The sequence below is a fragment of the Callorhinus ursinus genome, unplaced genomic scaffold (genome assembly GCF_003265705.2).
Source record: "Callorhinus ursinus isolate GAN/ISIS: 27379988/994484 unplaced genomic scaffold, GSC_fseal_2.0 scaffold31, whole genome shotgun sequence".
Classification (NCBI taxonomy): domain Eukaryota; kingdom Metazoa; phylum Chordata; class Mammalia; order Carnivora; family Otariidae; genus Callorhinus; species Callorhinus ursinus.
This window is the reverse complement of record NW_027397093.1, coordinates 8,024,472-8,041,590: the sequence shown is the minus strand read 5'-3', so window position 1 is coordinate 8,041,590 and position 17,119 is coordinate 8,024,472. Positions and strand designations below refer to the sequence as shown.

General features: G+C 44.7%; 2 protein-coding genes across 7 annotated transcripts in view; one reads left to right on the top strand and one right to left on the bottom strand.

Moving 5' to 3' along the window:
• POLR3A (RNA polymerase III subunit A) overlaps window positions 1-9,121 on the bottom strand; it is a 46,466-nt gene extending 37,345 nt beyond the window's left edge. For all 3 annotated transcript variants that reach the window (XM_073878749.1, XM_025850613.2, XM_073878750.1), the window contains exons 1-5: window positions 8,963-9,121; window positions 6,215-6,350; window positions 5,835-5,972; window positions 4,982-5,153; window positions 4,580-4,734 (exon numbers count right to left, since the gene is read on the bottom strand). In XM_073878749.1, coding sequence (XP_073734850.1) covers window positions 4,580-4,734; window positions 4,982-5,153; window positions 5,835-5,972; window positions 6,215-6,350; window positions 8,963-9,006 — 645 coding nt within the window. In that variant the 5' untranslated portion in view covers window positions 9,007-9,121. The remainder of the gene's footprint in view (window positions 1-4,579; window positions 4,735-4,981; window positions 5,154-5,834; window positions 5,973-6,214; window positions 6,351-8,962) is intronic.
• Window positions 9,122-9,634: 513 nt separating this feature from the next.
• LOC112807682 (small ribosomal subunit protein eS24) lies at window positions 9,635-16,472 on the top strand. 4 transcript variants are annotated; one of them, XM_073878748.1, is made up of 7 exons: window positions 10,977-10,995; window positions 12,043-12,108; window positions 12,200-12,409; window positions 13,319-13,429; window positions 14,056-14,073; window positions 15,949-15,970; window positions 16,386-16,472. In XM_073878748.1, exons 1-5 carry the CDS (start codon window positions 10,993-10,995, stop codon window positions 14,059-14,061), a joined length of 396 nt encoding a protein of 131 aa, XP_073734849.1. In that variant the 5' UTR covers window positions 10,977-10,992; the 3' UTR covers window positions 14,062-14,073; window positions 15,949-15,970; window positions 16,386-16,472. The 4 variants fall into 4 exon arrangements, with proteins under 4 accessions (XP_073734847.1, XP_073734849.1, XP_073734848.1 ...); XM_073878746.1 differs by lacking the exons at window positions 10,977-10,995; window positions 14,056-14,073; window positions 15,949-15,970; window positions 16,386-16,472 and adding exons at window positions 9,635-9,653; window positions 13,555-14,038; XM_073878747.1 differs by lacking the exons at window positions 14,056-14,073; window positions 15,949-15,970.
• The last annotated feature ends 647 nt before the right edge of the window (window positions 16,473-17,119 follow it).

The window sequence follows — 17,119 nt, the reverse complement described above, 5'->3', positions numbered from 1 at the left end:
ATACCCTGAGTTGAAGGCAGACACTTAACCGACTGAGCAACCCAGGTGCCCTATATTGCCTTTGTATCAGCTTCATTTTATAGAAGTGCTATGCTGTAACAACTTCCTCATAAGAACTACACGCATGATCAGAGATACTCAAAGATCAAAGGTAAGAATGGTCAGCTTGTGTCTTGTTGCTGAGAATTACATTTTCTTGGGATTAAAGACTGTGTGACAAAGAATACGTGTTGCAAGCAGAACTTGCTGTGCGTAACTTAATGAGACAGGGAACAAAGTTAAGAAGAAATGTTTGAAAATCCACTGCCCTTAGGACACTGTCACAAGAGGATGTTTCTGTGGGCCTGTCCTGGAGAAGGCAGCAGACTTGGGGAGAACGAAGGAATCCTGCCTGAAGTTTTGCAGTCTGGGTCCCTGCCCGCAGAATTCCCTTCCTCAGCTTCCCTGCCTCCCAGCAATGAGCACCTCACAGCCACCTGAGGCAGTGGGAGGAAATCTAACTAAGAGTTCTAGGAACAGGATGAAGGCCAGACATCCCTTGCAGTACCAGGGTCAGTGCTAGACAAGAACATCACAGAACTGAAGGTTGTTGCAGGAGGGCAGGAGGACTGACAAGAGTCTGGAGACCAGTTCTTGGCCAGAGCCGTTACTCCAGAATGACACAGCACTTGCCTCCCAAAGGGCACAGGGAAGAGAGCCCCGATTTATTGTTATGTACTAGGAAATGGAAGTCAGGGACCGCTGGAGAGACAGAAAGAAGGGCTGTTGGGTCCAAGGCACAATATCCAAACAGCCAGGGCTCCCTGGTGGAGCGTGGACCGCCATAGGTGGCACAGAGAAGCTTGGCCTGCCGCTCAATCTGCTGGGGATGCTGTGGAAGGCATCTCTACCTGGTGGGGAGGCAATACCGATGCTATCTATGGAAAGACTCTTTTTTTCCTTTTTTTTTTTTTTTAAAGCAGGCTCCACCCCCAGTGTGGAGCCCAATGCAGGGCTTGAACTCAAGACTCTGAGGTCAAGACCTGAGCTGAGATCAAGAGTCGGACACCCAACTGACTGAGCCACCCAGGCGCCCCTCTACAGAGAGACTCTAGGCCAAGAAAGGCCTGTCTTTACCATAACTGTCATTACTTATTTTCTTTAAAATTTTGTTGTAAATTAAATCATACAGTTGCACTAGAGAAGTTTGTTTTCATTTATTAATTTTTAAAGTTTATTTTTAAGTAATCCCTAACACCCAACATGGGGCTCGAGCTCATGACCCCAAGATCAAGAGTCCCACACTCTTCTGACTAAGCCAGCCAGGCATTCCTGTCATTATTAAAGTTTTTGTTTTTTTTTTTAAGAGAGGGAAAGAGAGAGAATCTTAAGCAGGCTCCAAGCCCAGCGTAGAGCCTGACACAGGGCTTGATCTCACAACCCTGACATCATGACCTGAGCCAAAATCAAGTCAGACGCTTAACTGACTGAGCCACCCAGGCACCCCCATCCTGTCATTATTATCATGTTAATGTCAGTAGCAGTGCTAGCTTCAGCAACTGGGTAATACGCTCTAAGCACTTGCTCTGCATCAGGCACTGTGCTCAGCACTTTACCTGGAATTCATCTCTTAATCCTTACAATAGCCTTAAAACAGATACTCCTATAATCCCTGTTGATAGCTGAGGAAACTCAAGTCCAGGTTGGGTCACGTGTCTAAAGTCATAGAACAAATAAGCAGCAGAAATGGGCTCTAATCTCCCATCCGACCCCAAAGTCAAAGCTCCTCACTACCCCAAACCACCTCTAGGGTGTCAATCCGGGTGGAGGGGGGTGAGGTAAACAGGGTGGTGGTGGCAGTGGGGGAATGAACTGGGGGCCAACCTGGATATTCTAGACTAGTGACTTAAATGGGAGGGGGTTACCTCCAGAGCCGAGTCATTCAGGAGACTGCCCTAACAAGATGCCTCCCAGGCCATACGGGAGTACTGTGCTACTGTGGAGAGTGTGTGGAGCAGAGACTGTGGTTGCCAGTCCTGGGCAGGGAGCTGGCCGGGGGAAATGGTGTGTGGTGCCAGGAAGGCTGATCCAGGAGCCGTAGAGGGCGTGCAGGGGGACGGCAAGTAAGGCTGCCCCCAAGAAAGCCCGGACACCCCTCAACCTCACAGACCGAGGTCGCTCCCCATGCTTCTGACAGCTTTCTGCACAGTCGCGAGCCTGCAAAGTGCCTCTCTCACAGCTGTACAAGGGCAAGGTCATCTTCTTCAGCTCACACCCTCACTTCCTCTGCACTAGCTTCGTCCTAACTGCCTTGAAGTCACTTCTGCTTGAATCAATCACTGCCACCGTCTCCCCATTTCCAGGATCTCTTTCATTTTCCAGAGGTCTGTGCACATGCTCACTCCCCTCTGACGGCTCCCTCTCCCACACATCTCCCTGGTGGTTGGTCAGCAACTCCTGCCATTCTTACCGCGTGCAGTGACTCTGGTCTCTGGCTCCTTTACTGCCACCTAGGCTCAGGGTCTGTTTTCCTTGTAACCCCCCCCCCCCATGGCAGAACTTACATGTATTAAATTGTACAAATCCTAAAGAGATTGACACATTTTTACACATACACACCACACACACTAGTGTTCAGATCAAGATATAGAATATTTTCATCTCTCCATAAAAGGATCCTTTTCAGTCAGTACCAAGCCCTCACCCCAGGGGTAACTGCTCTCCTGACATCTGTCACCAAAGATCAGTCGGGCCTGTTCTTGGACTTATCTACATGGAATTATACGCTATGTACCCTCCTGTACAGAGTTCCTTGTTCTCAGCAGGATTCTGACATTTGGCCAGGTTGTGTGTGTCAAGAGTTCACTTTTCACGCAGGATAGTATTCCATCGTGTGGATCTGTGACAATTTTGTTTATTCTCCTGTTCACAATCATCTGGACTGTTTCCAATTGTGGTTTTTATTAACAAAGTTGCGACAAATGTTCTTGTACCAATATTTCTGTGGACACAGGCTCTCATTTCTCTTGGGTGTTCTGAAGAGTAAACCTGCTAGGCCGTATGGTGAGCATAGATGTCACTTTATAAGAAATCGTCAAACAATTGTTCAGAGTGATAATCTTTCACACTGCCACTGTCAACATATGAGTGCCAGTCGCTTCACAACCTTGCCAGCACACGGTTTTCAGTTTTTTTACATTTTAATTTTTCTAGGGGTGTGTGTGTATAGTTTTAAATAGCATTTTCCCGATGACTAATAACATTGAGCAATTTTTCACTTATTTATTAGCCATTTGAATATATCCTTTTGTGAAGTGCTAATTCAAGTTTTGCTCCCACTGCTTAAAATCAGGGTCATGTTTTTCTTACTGATTTTGAAGGACTGTTTCCTATATTCTGGATATGAGAGTCCTTTGTCAGATACATGAATGTTGTCTGCTTTCTCCCAGCCCATGGCCTGTCTTTTCGCTCTGGTAATGGGGTCTCTAGGAGAGCAGTCAGGCTCTTCTGCAATTTCGTCATTTATTCACCATGAACTTTCCTGCTCAACACCTTCCCTGGCTCCACACTCTCCAGAGCAGGCTGCACTCTACACTGAGCCCTCACTTGTCTGGTCTCCAACACTCTAGTTCCCTTGGTTACAGTCTTCTGGATCATCTCAGGCAAGGCTGTCTCAAGCACTACTGAAGATTACACAAGAGGCAATCCATGCGAAGAGCTTGGACAGTGCCCGTCCCTAAGAGCAGTTGCTGAAGGCAGGGTGCTTTTATTAGCACTCACTGGTCTTACAGAGCCTCAGCTTCAGAATCAGCCTAAACACTGTCGCCTGGACATGCTGAGCTCCCTGCCCTTGACTCTGTAAACCTGACTCACCCAGATCCCACCACATCTTTCCTCAGTCTTCCCTAACCAAGTCCAAAGTGACATCTTCCTCCTGATTTCCCACTGAGCTTCCTATCTCTGTCACTCGTGTGATGATCAACACCCTGCCCTAGGATATCAGTTATCTTTTCACAGACTAATTGCTTGTGACACATCTAAACTGTGGGACCAGTGACAGCAGACCCACTGTCTTGCAGTTCCTGATGCTCCCCATAAGTCTGATAGAACTTGGTACTCAGGAACCATTCAGCTCATTTGTTAGTCTCGTATACTACCAATTCTAGACTGTACTGTGGGAATTAAATACTAACCGAAATCAGAGCAAGGCAGAACAGGGTACCTCATAAAATCCTACTAGTTAAGTCTGCGCCAAGTAAAGTAACAGGAGTTACCTACAATTTCTTAGATCTCAGTACCCATGTGAGAACGGCATCTCTCAGTTTATGACCTATATAGCACAATCTCTTACGATAAAACACGTTACCTGTACGATTGAAAATGCGTTAGTTATAAGGCCAGTCTACGCTAAACATAGTGTAATGCAAGCACTTGTCATGAAGTATTCCTAGAGATTTAACTTAATCGGACTTCTCATCTTGAAAGAGGTGTCTGTCAGAGAGAGGGATACCCCCTCCCTCTCCCTGACATGACAGACAGAATGGGTGTGTGTGATGCAGGGGGAGGCAGGCAGAGGGCAGACATGTGTTTTCAGGCTCACCTGTGCCCTTCCCAGCAGTGGTTCTACTTCTTTGTTATGCTCGATGGCTGTTTCAAAAGACTGAAGGAAATTTGATACGACAGGATCCACCACTTTTTTGTTGGTCTTGTACTTCTCATGAATTATCTTCAGTAATCCGCATTTCTTTACGGTACCTGTTAGGAGTGAATTTATTTACCAAGATCGGACTAATGAGGTACTTGGGTCAGGCTGCCCTGAGATTGTAGTCTGGTTAATGAGATCGCTGAAAATGCATTTGCCAACAGGGCATCAGTTGCTAGGCTCTAAAGCCTCATTTGCAAGAAAAAAACCTGACTTCCCAACACTGCATGAAACTAATAAGCTAAATGGACCAAACTGAATGCACAGGGCTTTACTAAGCCTTTTACGCGTCCTGCTCACCATTAAAAGCCCCACAGTAATGGCAGATGTTCTTCTTTCGGCACTTATCAGAGATTTTCTTCTTCAGTCCACGTTTCTGGAGGTAGGTCAGGCCAGGCCTCTTCAGATAATCCAGAAACTGCTTCTTCTCCTCCTGGGACAGCATGATGTGGCAGCAGGTTTTACAGATCATCTTTTAAAAATTAAAACAGATAAAAGGGTAAGAGATGAAAAAGTCTTTTAAAAATGTCACCCCTGGGCGCCTGGGTGGCTCAGATGGTTAAGTGTCTGCCTTCGGCTCATGTCATGGTCCCAGGGTCCTGGGGTTGAGTCCCGCATCGGGCTCCCTGCTCCTTGGGAGCCTGCTTCTCCCTCTGCTTCTCCCTTTCTCTCTCTCTCCCTCTGTCTCTCATGAATAAATAAATAAAATATTAAAAAAAAAGAATTTTAAAAATGTCACCCCTACCTAAAAAAAAAAAAAAAAAGTCACTCCTACCTCTTGCCCAGGACATGGAAACTGAGCGACATGCCCAGAGATACACAGAGAGTGGTGGCTGATGTTCACCAGAATGCTAGCTGTAGTCATAGCTGGCTGGTAGGATTTTTGCCAACTGATTTTTTAACTTTGTGCTGTTCTGTACTGCTGGATTTACTGTTATTTTTCATAGCGTCTACCTACCACCTACTCAAGAAAAATAAAAGAATAAAGAATCCTTACACAGTTTAACTTACTGTAAGATGCAATATTACGTGTGTAATGTAAAAATTCTCCCTAGATGTATCCCTGACCACTCCCAATTCCTAAGCTCCCTCCAATGTCCCTGAGCAGTAATTCCTAAGTTTATGCCTTGAAAACGAACACGTCTGCGCCTACCTGTAAGATGCCGATAACTGCTCTGAAGTAGCCCACGTGAAAGCATGGCAACTCCAAGTCAATGTAGCCATAGTGGCCCAGACAGTCAGCCAAGTTTTTCCCACAGGTTTCACAAGGACGGTCCTTCTCACTTGTACCCTTTGGATAAAAGCACACCCAATTATTAACGGAGACCGCTGGACGGGAAAGTGGGACCAGGTGACTCTGAGTCAGAATCACCTGGGAAGGTGCAGAGTATTCATATCCCACTGACCAAAGGCTGGAGTCCCTGAGATGGTGCAGGAGGGAGATGGAAAGAAGCTCTTGCTTCTTCCAACCTGGCAAGTCATCAGTTTCATGAGCATGTCAGGACACACGACCTGGGAGGGGTGGGGACTTACCATCCTGTGGTCAAGCACACCATACAGCAAGGGAGCATGGTGGTTGTCCTGGCTGTACAGGTTCTTACTCACAACCTGGATGTGGGCCTGCTGGCGCATCTCCTCAGGGGATTTCATTCCAAAACAGATGTGGCTTCTGGAATAAAAAGAAACGGGAGCTGGGCTGCCTGGCTGGCTCCATCAGGAGAGCATATGACTCTTGATTTTCGGGTTATGAGTTCAAATCCCACGCTGGACATAGAGCTTACTTAATTAAAAATGACAACAACAACAACAAACAGGACCAATTACGTCAAAACCACTTATCAAAAAAGGTGATTGCACAGTGACCCATCATAACCAACCTTACTCTTCCAACTGTTTACAGGCTCTGCTCCATTATTAAATATATTCAAGTCTCTCCCATTTTTCCTTGGTAAACACCCCTTCATCCCCCTAGAATCATTTCCATTCTTAATATCAAATGAATGGTGTTCACCAAGGTCACCAAACCCACCTGCGTGCTAAATCCTGGTAAGAATGTGCTCATCTTACGGCTCTGCAGTGCTGGATGTTAACTCCGCCTTCCCCCTTATCCTGAAATATTTTCCTCTTACAGCCTTGGGGACACCACATACTCTGTGTCCCCGCCCTGTGCCATCTGTTCCTTCTTCTGTGATTGCTTCTTCTACGCCATCCCTTAAATATTCTGATCTCTCCTCACCTGGGGATCTGACCCTCAACCCCTTCTTTTTGTTGTAGACGTCCCTCGAGTGACTGTCACTCAGGTATATGTTAATGTCCATGTAATCTCCATCTTTAGGCCAACTACTGCTACTCAGTGGGAGGCCATCTGAACACCTGTTCTGCACAACTGCACAGGCACCTCAAACTCAACACATCTAAAACAGAACCCGACACTTTCGTCCCCAAATCTGCTCCTTCAATCATCTGACCAGCAAACTGGGGACTTACTGTGTGCCAGGCACCATCTTGAGGAGCTGTGGATACAGATGAGATGAGACAGATAAGGTCCCTGCCAACATGGAACTCACAGTTCAGGGTGGGCAAGACAAACAATAAGCAAATACAAACACAAAAGTGAATAGATGCAGAGAATGAAAATGAGACGAAGTGGTAGAGAGTCTGAGGAAACTATGTTGTGGGGTCAGAAAGCCCCTGTGTAAAACTGACACTGAAGCTGAATTCTGAATAAGAGGGAGCCAGCTTTAAGACGGGACGGAGATGCGGCATTTGAAATAGAGAATCATTAAGGGCAAAGGGTCCCAGACTCAGCACAAGCTTGGCATTCGACGACCAAACTAACCAAGCCAGTATAATAGAGTGCATAAAGCTAATGGTACAGGATGAAGTCAGTGCGGTGTATGGGGTCAGGTCATGCTGGGCTTGGGAGCACTGGTATAGAATTTACATGTTAGTGCTACAGAAAGCGGCTGGAAGGTTTTAAACTGAAGAGTCAGAAATCTAATTTGCATCTTCACAGGCTCTCTTGGGCTGCTTTGTGAGAACAGATTACATCTGAATATGGGTGGGGTTTGGGGTGGGCATGAGGGGCCGGGGTGAATATGGAGAGATCACCTGCAAGGATTCCCTCCAAGTAAGACTTGTTCCCCATTAATGCAAACAACTGCCCAAGCAAGACATTCTGTGTGTCAATCTCATTTCTCCCTTCTCTCATTCCTACTACTCCTGTGAATTTTACACCCTAAACCCCTCTGAAATCCATCTCTCCAATGACATTACCACACGACATCATCATCCCCTGCCTGGACCCCTGCAGTGGCATCCAATGACTCCCTCTTATTCTGTCCCCCCCAAAATCAAGAGACCTTCGAGAAAAAGAGAACTCTTTTATCAAGACACTCCCCTGCTTAAAACGCTTCAGAGGTTCCTTGGCACAGAGGTGCCAAGATAATTCTGGAACACAGCTTCAGATCTCCTGCTTTCTTCTCATCCCCCCTTTTCTCCCTCCAGTATGCTCTTTAAAGCCTGTTTGGTCTGCATTCTTCTGCTTGAATCTCTTTCTCATCAGGTGTTCTGAAAATAACTATACCTACACTTGTCCTTGCACTTGCCAACACTGACTTGTCTATCTTCTCCAACTGGAAGAGGCAGTAAGGTCTTATTCGTGTCCTAGCCCTAATGCTTATGCCTGGGCCTCGCACACAACACCTTCCTCAGTTAAGCGTCTGTTACAAGAATGACTGATTCATTTTTCCCGTGTAAGCTCTAAGGGGAGGCCACGGCCTGATAAATAAGCTCCGAAGGAGAAGGTCCAGAAGAGCAGCCTCATTTCTGAGACTGCTACACATCACCCAGTGGTATAGCTTTCTAACTGGAAACTCTATCCTTTCAGTCAGCAAATACTGCCTCCGTGTTAACATGCTCTGCAGCAAAACCAGAATTAGACACATTCCCCGCCCCAGATTGCTCCCCACGATTCGCTGGAAGAGGCCATCGTATGACCTCGGGAGGACTCGTGCGTAGGTCCACGGTGCGCGCATCGCCACGGCTCACGTCACATCCCAAGCCCAGGGACCACCCCCCGCCTGCTGTCCCCCAGGTGCTGGATTGCCCTCTGCCTGACCAATTTTCTTTGACCTACCCTGATACTTCTGATCTTTGCCCACACCTTCCGCTGACTCCTGGCCCTTCCCTTTCAACGGACTCTTCGAGACCCGGGACCCCGGACCTCGCACCCCCTGTCCTTCATTTCTCCACCCTTTGGCCATTCTTGCTCCTCCTTACATTTTCTTGGCGACATCCGTCTCTCGGAACTGTTCCTTCACCATGGTGACGGCTGCCGGGGTACCCTCCTCGATACTCCCGGAGCTAGAGAAACGTAGCTCGCCGTACCTCCCGAGGGTGCTTCTCTCCTCGTTGCTAACACCTCGGCGGCATCCTGTCGGCCACCGTAGAGCGCCCCACGTGGTCGCTTCCTCTTCCGCTACTCGCCGGCGCGTCTGTCAGTCAAGAGAGGGCTTCGGACAGGGCGCTTTCTGCCTTTTCCCTACACTGCCATCTTGCGGCACCTCTTTGAAACTGCACCGGGGCCTGTTCTGTAATTTCAAAAGCCCTTTAGCGGTTCGGTTCTCCAGGTCATGTGACCCCTGCCGAGTGCTTGCAACGCCTTGCCTCAGAACTTTTAGGCAATCAGAGAGACCAAAACTGCATAAAATGGAAAATCGTCATTATCAACATCAAAACCATCTTAATTAAGACCCTCTGATTTTTTTTAAGTAAAGGGGGAGACTAAAATGAACCTGCCCAGGGAACAGAGGTACCAACTGGAAGACCACCAAAGGAAATAAAGAGGTCAGAAACACGGCCATGCATGCAGTTTACAAAGTTACTTTAAAAAAGAAATGAAAGAAATGAATTAAACTTGTATTATTGATAACAAAAACAGAAGCTATAAATCTGCGAAAAGTCAGTCATGGTGAGCAAGGGAAACAAGATGAGGGGAGAATAAGAATTGAAGATCGTTAATGTATTGAAGAAATAAACTGCTTGCCCACAGTCTGTGACAACCTGTGGGAGGTGATCCTAGTGTGACATCTCAGCACATGATACTACCAAGGAAACCACACTACTGTAGGATCTAGTGCTACAGATCCTGAAACTTCTTTACTATTTGTGAGACACTCTAGACAGAACCAAATCAAGTGGTTCAACACCTTTGAGTTTTAAGAAGGGATGCTATTCAAACTCCATGCATCCTCAATAGGAAAACACAAATGTAACAGACAAAAAGCAAAGCAAATCAGACTTTACTTATTTCAGCAGTTAATCACTTAAAATCCCTTTGGAATAATGTAGACAATACTATACTAACAAGATTGGACGAGTGGCTTTTATCATATAGAGGTTAGAAGCAAGGTTCTGGAACCACCGTGCCTCCCTGGGTACAACCACCTAAAGTCTTGTGACCTTGAGAATGTTATTTAGCCTCATTGTGTCTTAGTTTCCCCATCTTGTAAAGGGGGTAAGTAATCAGTACCTTACTTCTTAGAGTAAGTGGGAAGGTCAAATGGCAAAATGAGTGTGAAAGTAATTAGAATGTAACAGGCACATAGCAGTCACTCAATGAATATTAACTATTGTTATTCTGAAAAATGTAGAAAAGCTATCCTCAAAGCCTTCACCTTTGTCTCCTCTGCCACACTGACCTTTAGAAGTCCTAATGTCTCTTTTTGAACATGCACGTATGTTCTTTATTTTTGCATGACCACGTCATTTTAAACAACTAACAATTTATAGATCAAACACTGATAAAAGCTCATTTGTGAGGGGAAGGACTAAGATTTTCAGAAAAACACAAAGGAAGAATTTTTTATTTTTCATACATAAAATTACCAGAGAATCTAAAAAAAAAAAAAAGCAATACTTAGCAATAAACTAAAACGGTCAGTTTTGTGTTGTTGAAATAACAAAGGTTTTGAGTCGGGTTTCTGCAGTTTCCCTCGTTATAAAATGAGGAGGCTGGTCGACAGCATCTCCTAAACTATAATTCGGTTTACCATAACTCTAAGTACGGGAAATTCAGGACAGCCAATTGAACTGAAATTGAACATGTGCTTGCGTAAATCTAGTCCGCGGGAGATCCGTGGGGGCGGGCCTTAGGCACTTTCGATCCGGCATTGGCGCGGCCGCCCTCGAGGGCCTGACCACGCCCCCACGCCGGCGCCGCTCGGGGGCCTTCCGTGCGCATTGATATGATTGGCCGGCGAATAGTGGTTCTCTTTTTCTCCCCGGCTGCTTGAAGCCTCGCCGCCATCATGGTGAGTCTCCCCAAACCCATGCAGTTATCCGGCCCGTATCTGAGACATCCTTCGTCTTCGGGTCCTGCCGTTTGTGCTACGGCCGCCCGAAGTCCCGTCGCTCTTTTTTTGGCTGTGTCTGACGGAGGCTGGTTGCCGAGAGTCCCGGAGCCGGGGCACACCGGGCTTCAGAGGCCAGGGTTTGGGGACTGCGAGGGCACCTGTTGCGTTTTTCGGCTTCGTGGAGCCTAGTGGATTGGGCGGGGAGGGGTGAGACCCATCTCACCTGCGTTCTCAGTTTGGGATAGATGGCTTGGAGGTGATGGCAACCCAAGAGGTGAAGTGGGTGCCGAGGGCGCCCGGGCGAGTTGTGGCGAGTGAAGCTGTTCCCATGTGTAAGCTAAAACATTGTTAGCCGTACGGAACCTCTTGTACTTTGCGGAAACCGAGGCCCTTGTAAAGGGAGGCCTCCAGAAAGCTTGCCTTAAGTACATGAGGAGTGAGCTCTAGTCAGTAAAGGTTCAGCACCTATTTCTAATTCGACTTTATCTGCAAGTCCCCTCAGGGTGTTTTTTTTTTTTAATTGCTCCTAAGGGGACCGTGCAAAATCTGGAGGGATTTTTGATCAAAACTGGAGTTGGGGGGTGCTACTGGCCTCTAGTGGTTAGTCCCCACAGAGAAGTAGTGGGACCAGAGTAGTAGTGTTGAGATTGAGAAACCCTGCTCCAAAGTGATGCCTACAGCAAAGTGAAGATTCCAGAAAGCTGTGGAGTGCGTTCTCTTAGTACTGAGCGTAAGTGTTAGACGTGTCTTAGGAGTTAGGCACTGGGGGGGGTGTGGGTTTTTCTTTTCATGGAAGCATTCCCGCTACTATCTCGTGTGGTTCTTGAACATTTTGAAATGTGGCGCCTGCAGCTGCGGAATTGCATCTTAAATGTGACTTCATGTTTATAAGTTGTCCACATATGGCTTGGGTACCCATTGGCAGTGCCGTATCTTGGAAAAATCTCAGCAGGCTCAAGAAAAGGTTGAGTGGTTCATTAACTAGTGCATTATGTGTGTTTTTAGAATGACACAGTAACTATCCGGACCAGGAAGTTCATGACTAACCGACTACTTCAGCGGAAACAGATGGTAAGAAAGGGCACATCAAAGTTTCATTGTTTGTTGTTTCAAAAAACTCATTTTGTAATAATAAGCACTAACAGCGGTTACTTCTTTTTAGGTCATTGATGTTCTTCACCCTGGAAAGGCAACGGTACCTAAGACAGAAATTCGGGAAAAACTAGCCAAAATGTACAAGACCACACCAGATGTCATATTTGTGTTTGGATTCAGAACCCATTTTGGTGGTGGCAAGACAACCGGCTTTGGCATGATTTATGATTCTTTGGATTATGCAAAGAAAAATGAACCCAAACACAGACTTGCAAGAGTAGGTGTTCTCATTGTTCAACAGCTGCTGAAGACTGTTTTTCAATAGCATTGTGTTGTGGGTGCAGTGGAATGAGCAAGAGCAAGCAGTCTGGGGAACGACAGCCCTCAGACTTAAGGAACTAAAGTGGTTAAGAGAGAAGGTTGTTTGATAAATATATAGATAGAGTACAGGGCTTCAGTAATGGGGTCTGCAGCTTTTGAGGAGGTGACCTTTGAGCTGGGTCTAGAAGGACAAGTAATGTAGTACTTGTGGAGATAGGAGCTGGAAATAGGGGGATGGGTTTGGAAGGGTTGGCACCCAGTTGAGATTCTCAGTTCTAAAAGTCTGAGTTTGATCATTTCCTAAGTGACAAGCACTACAGTGAACTACGGCAAGGAGTTGAGCAGGCGCCCTTAGATTGTAGATCATAAACTGCAGATTATTATTTTGAAGTACTACTTATGATTTTCTCTAACTCTTCTTCACTGCCATCAGATAAGTCTTCCAGGAGAACACCGTGAGAGGGAAATCATGGTGGTGTGGTAGACAGATGCTGCACTCTAGTTGGGTGGTCTGAGAGGCCTTGTTGAGGAGGTGACCTTTAAGCTGAGATCTGTGTGAAGATTTGGGAGCAGTCTGGGCAGCAGGAACGGCAAGTGCAAAAATGGGCAGAGTGAAGATGAGTTGGTTGGAGTGTTGAGAGCACATCTGAGTACTGTGCCGCTGATTTGTACATACTGTGTCTCAATTGGATTACCTTTCCTGTTTTAAAATGTACAAACAAGTATTGTTAAATGTAGTTGAAACAATTTTGATTTGGGAAGCTGCATTTCTTGAGCTACCTGACTTGGTTATGGTCCCTCCCATATTAGTTAATGCTGAGTTGATGTTTGCAAGTCACTTAAAAGGTACTCCTTTTTTCTTTAGCATGGCCTGTATGAGAAGAAAAAGACATCAAGAAAACAGCGAAAGGAACGTAAGAACAGAATGAAGAAAGTCAGGGGGACTGCAAAAGCCAACGTTGGTGCTGGCAAAAAGGTATTGTTCATCAAGGAGAATACAGAAATGTCAATTGCAGGTCTTTAGTTTCTAGAAAGGAGGGATTTGTTTTTTAATAATCTTTTTTTAATGTTTTTTCTTTTCCCACTTCTTCTGGATTACAGAAGGTAACGTGTTTTGAGACGCTACATGATGTAGTATAACACCTCACTAGAGTAGCTTTGCCCACTCTATCAGCTCACAGATCAGCACAACACAGGGGCCACATCGGTTCAGTGATCCTAGTGGGCACCTTGGAAGCCCTGTCAGGAAAAGTGTTCATTTTACTGCAAATTGGTTTGGACTGTTAAAGGGGAAGATTAAACTTACTTGTTTAAAACAGATAACTTGTTTAAGAAGCAGTTGAATCAATGTGGCCCATGTTTCCCTGGCATGCTGGAGAGGCAGTTGGGATCTCACTTGCTTTCCTCTCCAGTTAGCCAAGATTTAAGTGATTTTAATGATAAGCAGCTTTTTACCAGCTTTGCTAGCTAACTGTAAATAATAGTTGAATGAAATTAAGGTGTTGGGTTGTTAAATTAACAAATAATCAAGTGTTCTGTGAACTTTTTTTTTTTTTTTTTTTGCCTTTTCCCCTCTACTTTCTTGGATTTCTTGTTCATCAGAAATGAAGTGTCTAGCAGGTACTGAGATTGTGAGCACGGTGTGGGGATGCATCACCTTCACTGAATTTGCTTTGATGCTTTGCATGTTGGCTTTTGGACAACAAGAGTTTTATGTAGTATGATCTCTTACAATTTAAATGCTTTGTTTTAAAATGGCGTATTATGAGGAAGGGAGAGAAACTTTTAATCACGTTTATTTTGGAAATTCAAAAATGCATGTTACGTTGAGAAGTGACCTGGTGGAGGAAGGTGGGTACTCTACTAAGTAGGCATCTTTTAACTTGTACTTGGAAATGCTGTGTCCCAGAGTTACATACCCGGAAACGGCTTTAGTTAACACAGGGCTTGGGAAGGGGCCTCATTTTGTCATCAACAGTCTTTCCCTTGGGGACCCTGGGTACTGGTTGATACCTTTGGCAGCTCTGGTAATAAACTGGTCTAGGAAATCTGGCAAAGCCTATGTTCAGGAAGTGTTCAGTCAAAGCTGCCTTTTACTGTTACATTGCTTTTTATTGATCTCTAATTTTTCATCTGATGTCCATTTTTCTTTCAATTGAAACAATTCCAAGGTAATTATGTATTCACACCAAAGCCTCTGATAAATACGCTTTTTCCATAAGTTTTTGGTCAGAATGGTCTACAACCCCATGTTAAATACATTTTTGCACATTTGAGCAGCCTAAATCAGCATGTAAGGTGAGCCTAGAGGGGTTGGGGGTTAGTAGGGTTTTGAAACACTGGTAGTCACTGCCCCTGTGTGCTTTCTCTAACAATGACTCCTGCCAGGCAGTAAATCTGGTATGCCTGCCCAGGCCTCCAATCACATTGTCTTTCCAGCCACGGAATCCTAGTAACGGATGAACTGCCAGAGGAACTACTTGCTGCTTAGAACTGCTCCCTCTTTGTGAGGCTTATACCTATCAACAAGTTGCCGAGGTTGCAAAAAAGATTCAGTCAGTGGACTGATCTAGAACCAAGGATGTTTAACCCATTCTTGTTTTCATTCGGTTTTTGGGCCCCATGTGTTTGTGCTCGTTAGTCTTCGCTGGTGACGTGTGGAGGCGGTCCCTGTGGGGACCTGAGCCATCACTACTTCTGCTTCAGGTTGCACTGGTGCATTTCACTAGCATAGCTCTGGAAAACTGGCTGGGAAATGAATGCGTAAATGAGCCCATGTATTCTTTGGCTCAAAATAGCCAGGCTTACTAATGTTACTTTTAACTGTTCTTGTTTGGGTGTTGGAATTGGTATTTGCTCTTACCTTTTGGGTACAGTAGAGTTGTTTTAAGTTAAGGAATAAATAGTTTCTTGTTTAAAGAGCATTTGAAGCATTTTCATTTCAGTCCAGTTCTGCCTTTTTAAAAAACTAATTTGCACTACTTTTGGTGGCTGTGAACAGTAGCTTTTAAAGCACTGAGCTGAGACAGGTTTTAAAAGACTTGCGTGATCATTTAGAACTCTCTCTTTGAGGTTAGACTCTAGTGTGGGATGATTCCCGGGTCTTTTGATGGTGCTTGTGTGCCCAGCATGATGTTGCTGAGCAGAGGAGGAGGGCTGAGGGTCAGGTACGTGTACTTCATGTATGCGTAGGCAGTGGTAGCCTGGATTGGCACTGCTGTTGGTGTGGTGATCTCCTCATTGTAAAACCATCATGCCACTTTGTTTACATAAGAACCACTCTAATCACATGAGGTATTCTCCAAATTGGGAAGAATAAAAATGAGTGTGTCTGAAGAGCGCTTTGTATACAATTAAAAAAAAAAAACAGTTATTTCTAAGGTATCTGATTGCATGCATGTAAATGCAGATTATTTTGGAGTTTGAAAAGGGACTATTAATGAAGTATTTCTTTTCCTTCTTCCCTGCTTTCTCCCTTCCCTGCCACTGATTCAGTGAGCTGGAGATTGGACAACAGGTATAATTCAAGCTTTTCATGTGGATCATTAGGCTTTACTGATAACAGTAATTCGGAAGTTTAGAGCATGTGAAAAAGTTTTGTTTTTTGTGTTTTTGCATGTGAAGTAGTTTTAGAAGTTGATTTACAAATCCTTTTAAGAATCGTAGCTTTTTAAATACTGGTAGTGACATGGTTTTGTTTTTAAAACAGTAATTTTAATTCTTTGTTTCATTTCTAATGTGAAAGTTTGCAAGTTTTATTTCTTGATGTTCTCATTGTGTTACGATCACAAACTTAACATTTTATGTCACTAATACTTGTTTTGCATGAATGTCATTAATTTTGGAGTTTGCTGAAGATTTTAAATTTTAACTTTTAGAAGAGTTTTAAAGGCGGTTCACTAACTAAATTTTTCCTTTTCTTTGTTTCACAGAAGGAGTAAAGATGCTGCAGTGGCTTTATCTGTGGTGGTTGTGCAGATTTTTCATGAGAGGATCAATAAACTAAGAATGTTAATATGTCTGGTTGTTTGAAATGTATTTAAAGTTTACTGGGAGCGTTATGAAATCACTCTGCTGTTAGAGCAGATTTAGGTTGCTGCCCAAGTTCACATGTTCCAGTACGCTTTTAGTGAAAACTTGGTATGATTGTTGTTCCTTTTAGTAGCACAAAGATGTGGGTGTAGGGTACCAGCAACATGAGAGCATATAGTGCCAGTCTGGTGTGCTCGTATTGCCATCAGTCTAGTTGGTCAGTATCTGAAAGACACACTTGAAATCTGAATTCCTTTTGGTCTTCCTAGAACCTGACATCGTTCTTATTACTGAAAAATTATTTGCTGGCCTCAGAAAATTATTAGATCACATATTCATTATAGGATCTGCCAAAATCATCTGTGCATTGTAGGTTTGTGCTTATGGGATAAGTGAATGGTGTATTATGAGTGGGGAGTTGAAAGAAGTTAGTATAATGAATATTTGGATGTAGTGTGTAATTGCTTGGTATATCTACATGCTTTTGGTGAAACATGGAGGGTTATGTAGTGTCACTTTTTCTTTGCTGGATGCCAGTTCTGAGTTTGGTTTTTTCAGGCATCAGGGTTGTGGACCTGAGCTGTGGGTTATTGGTCAACTATGTGACTTTGAGAGATTTTTTTTTAAAGATTTT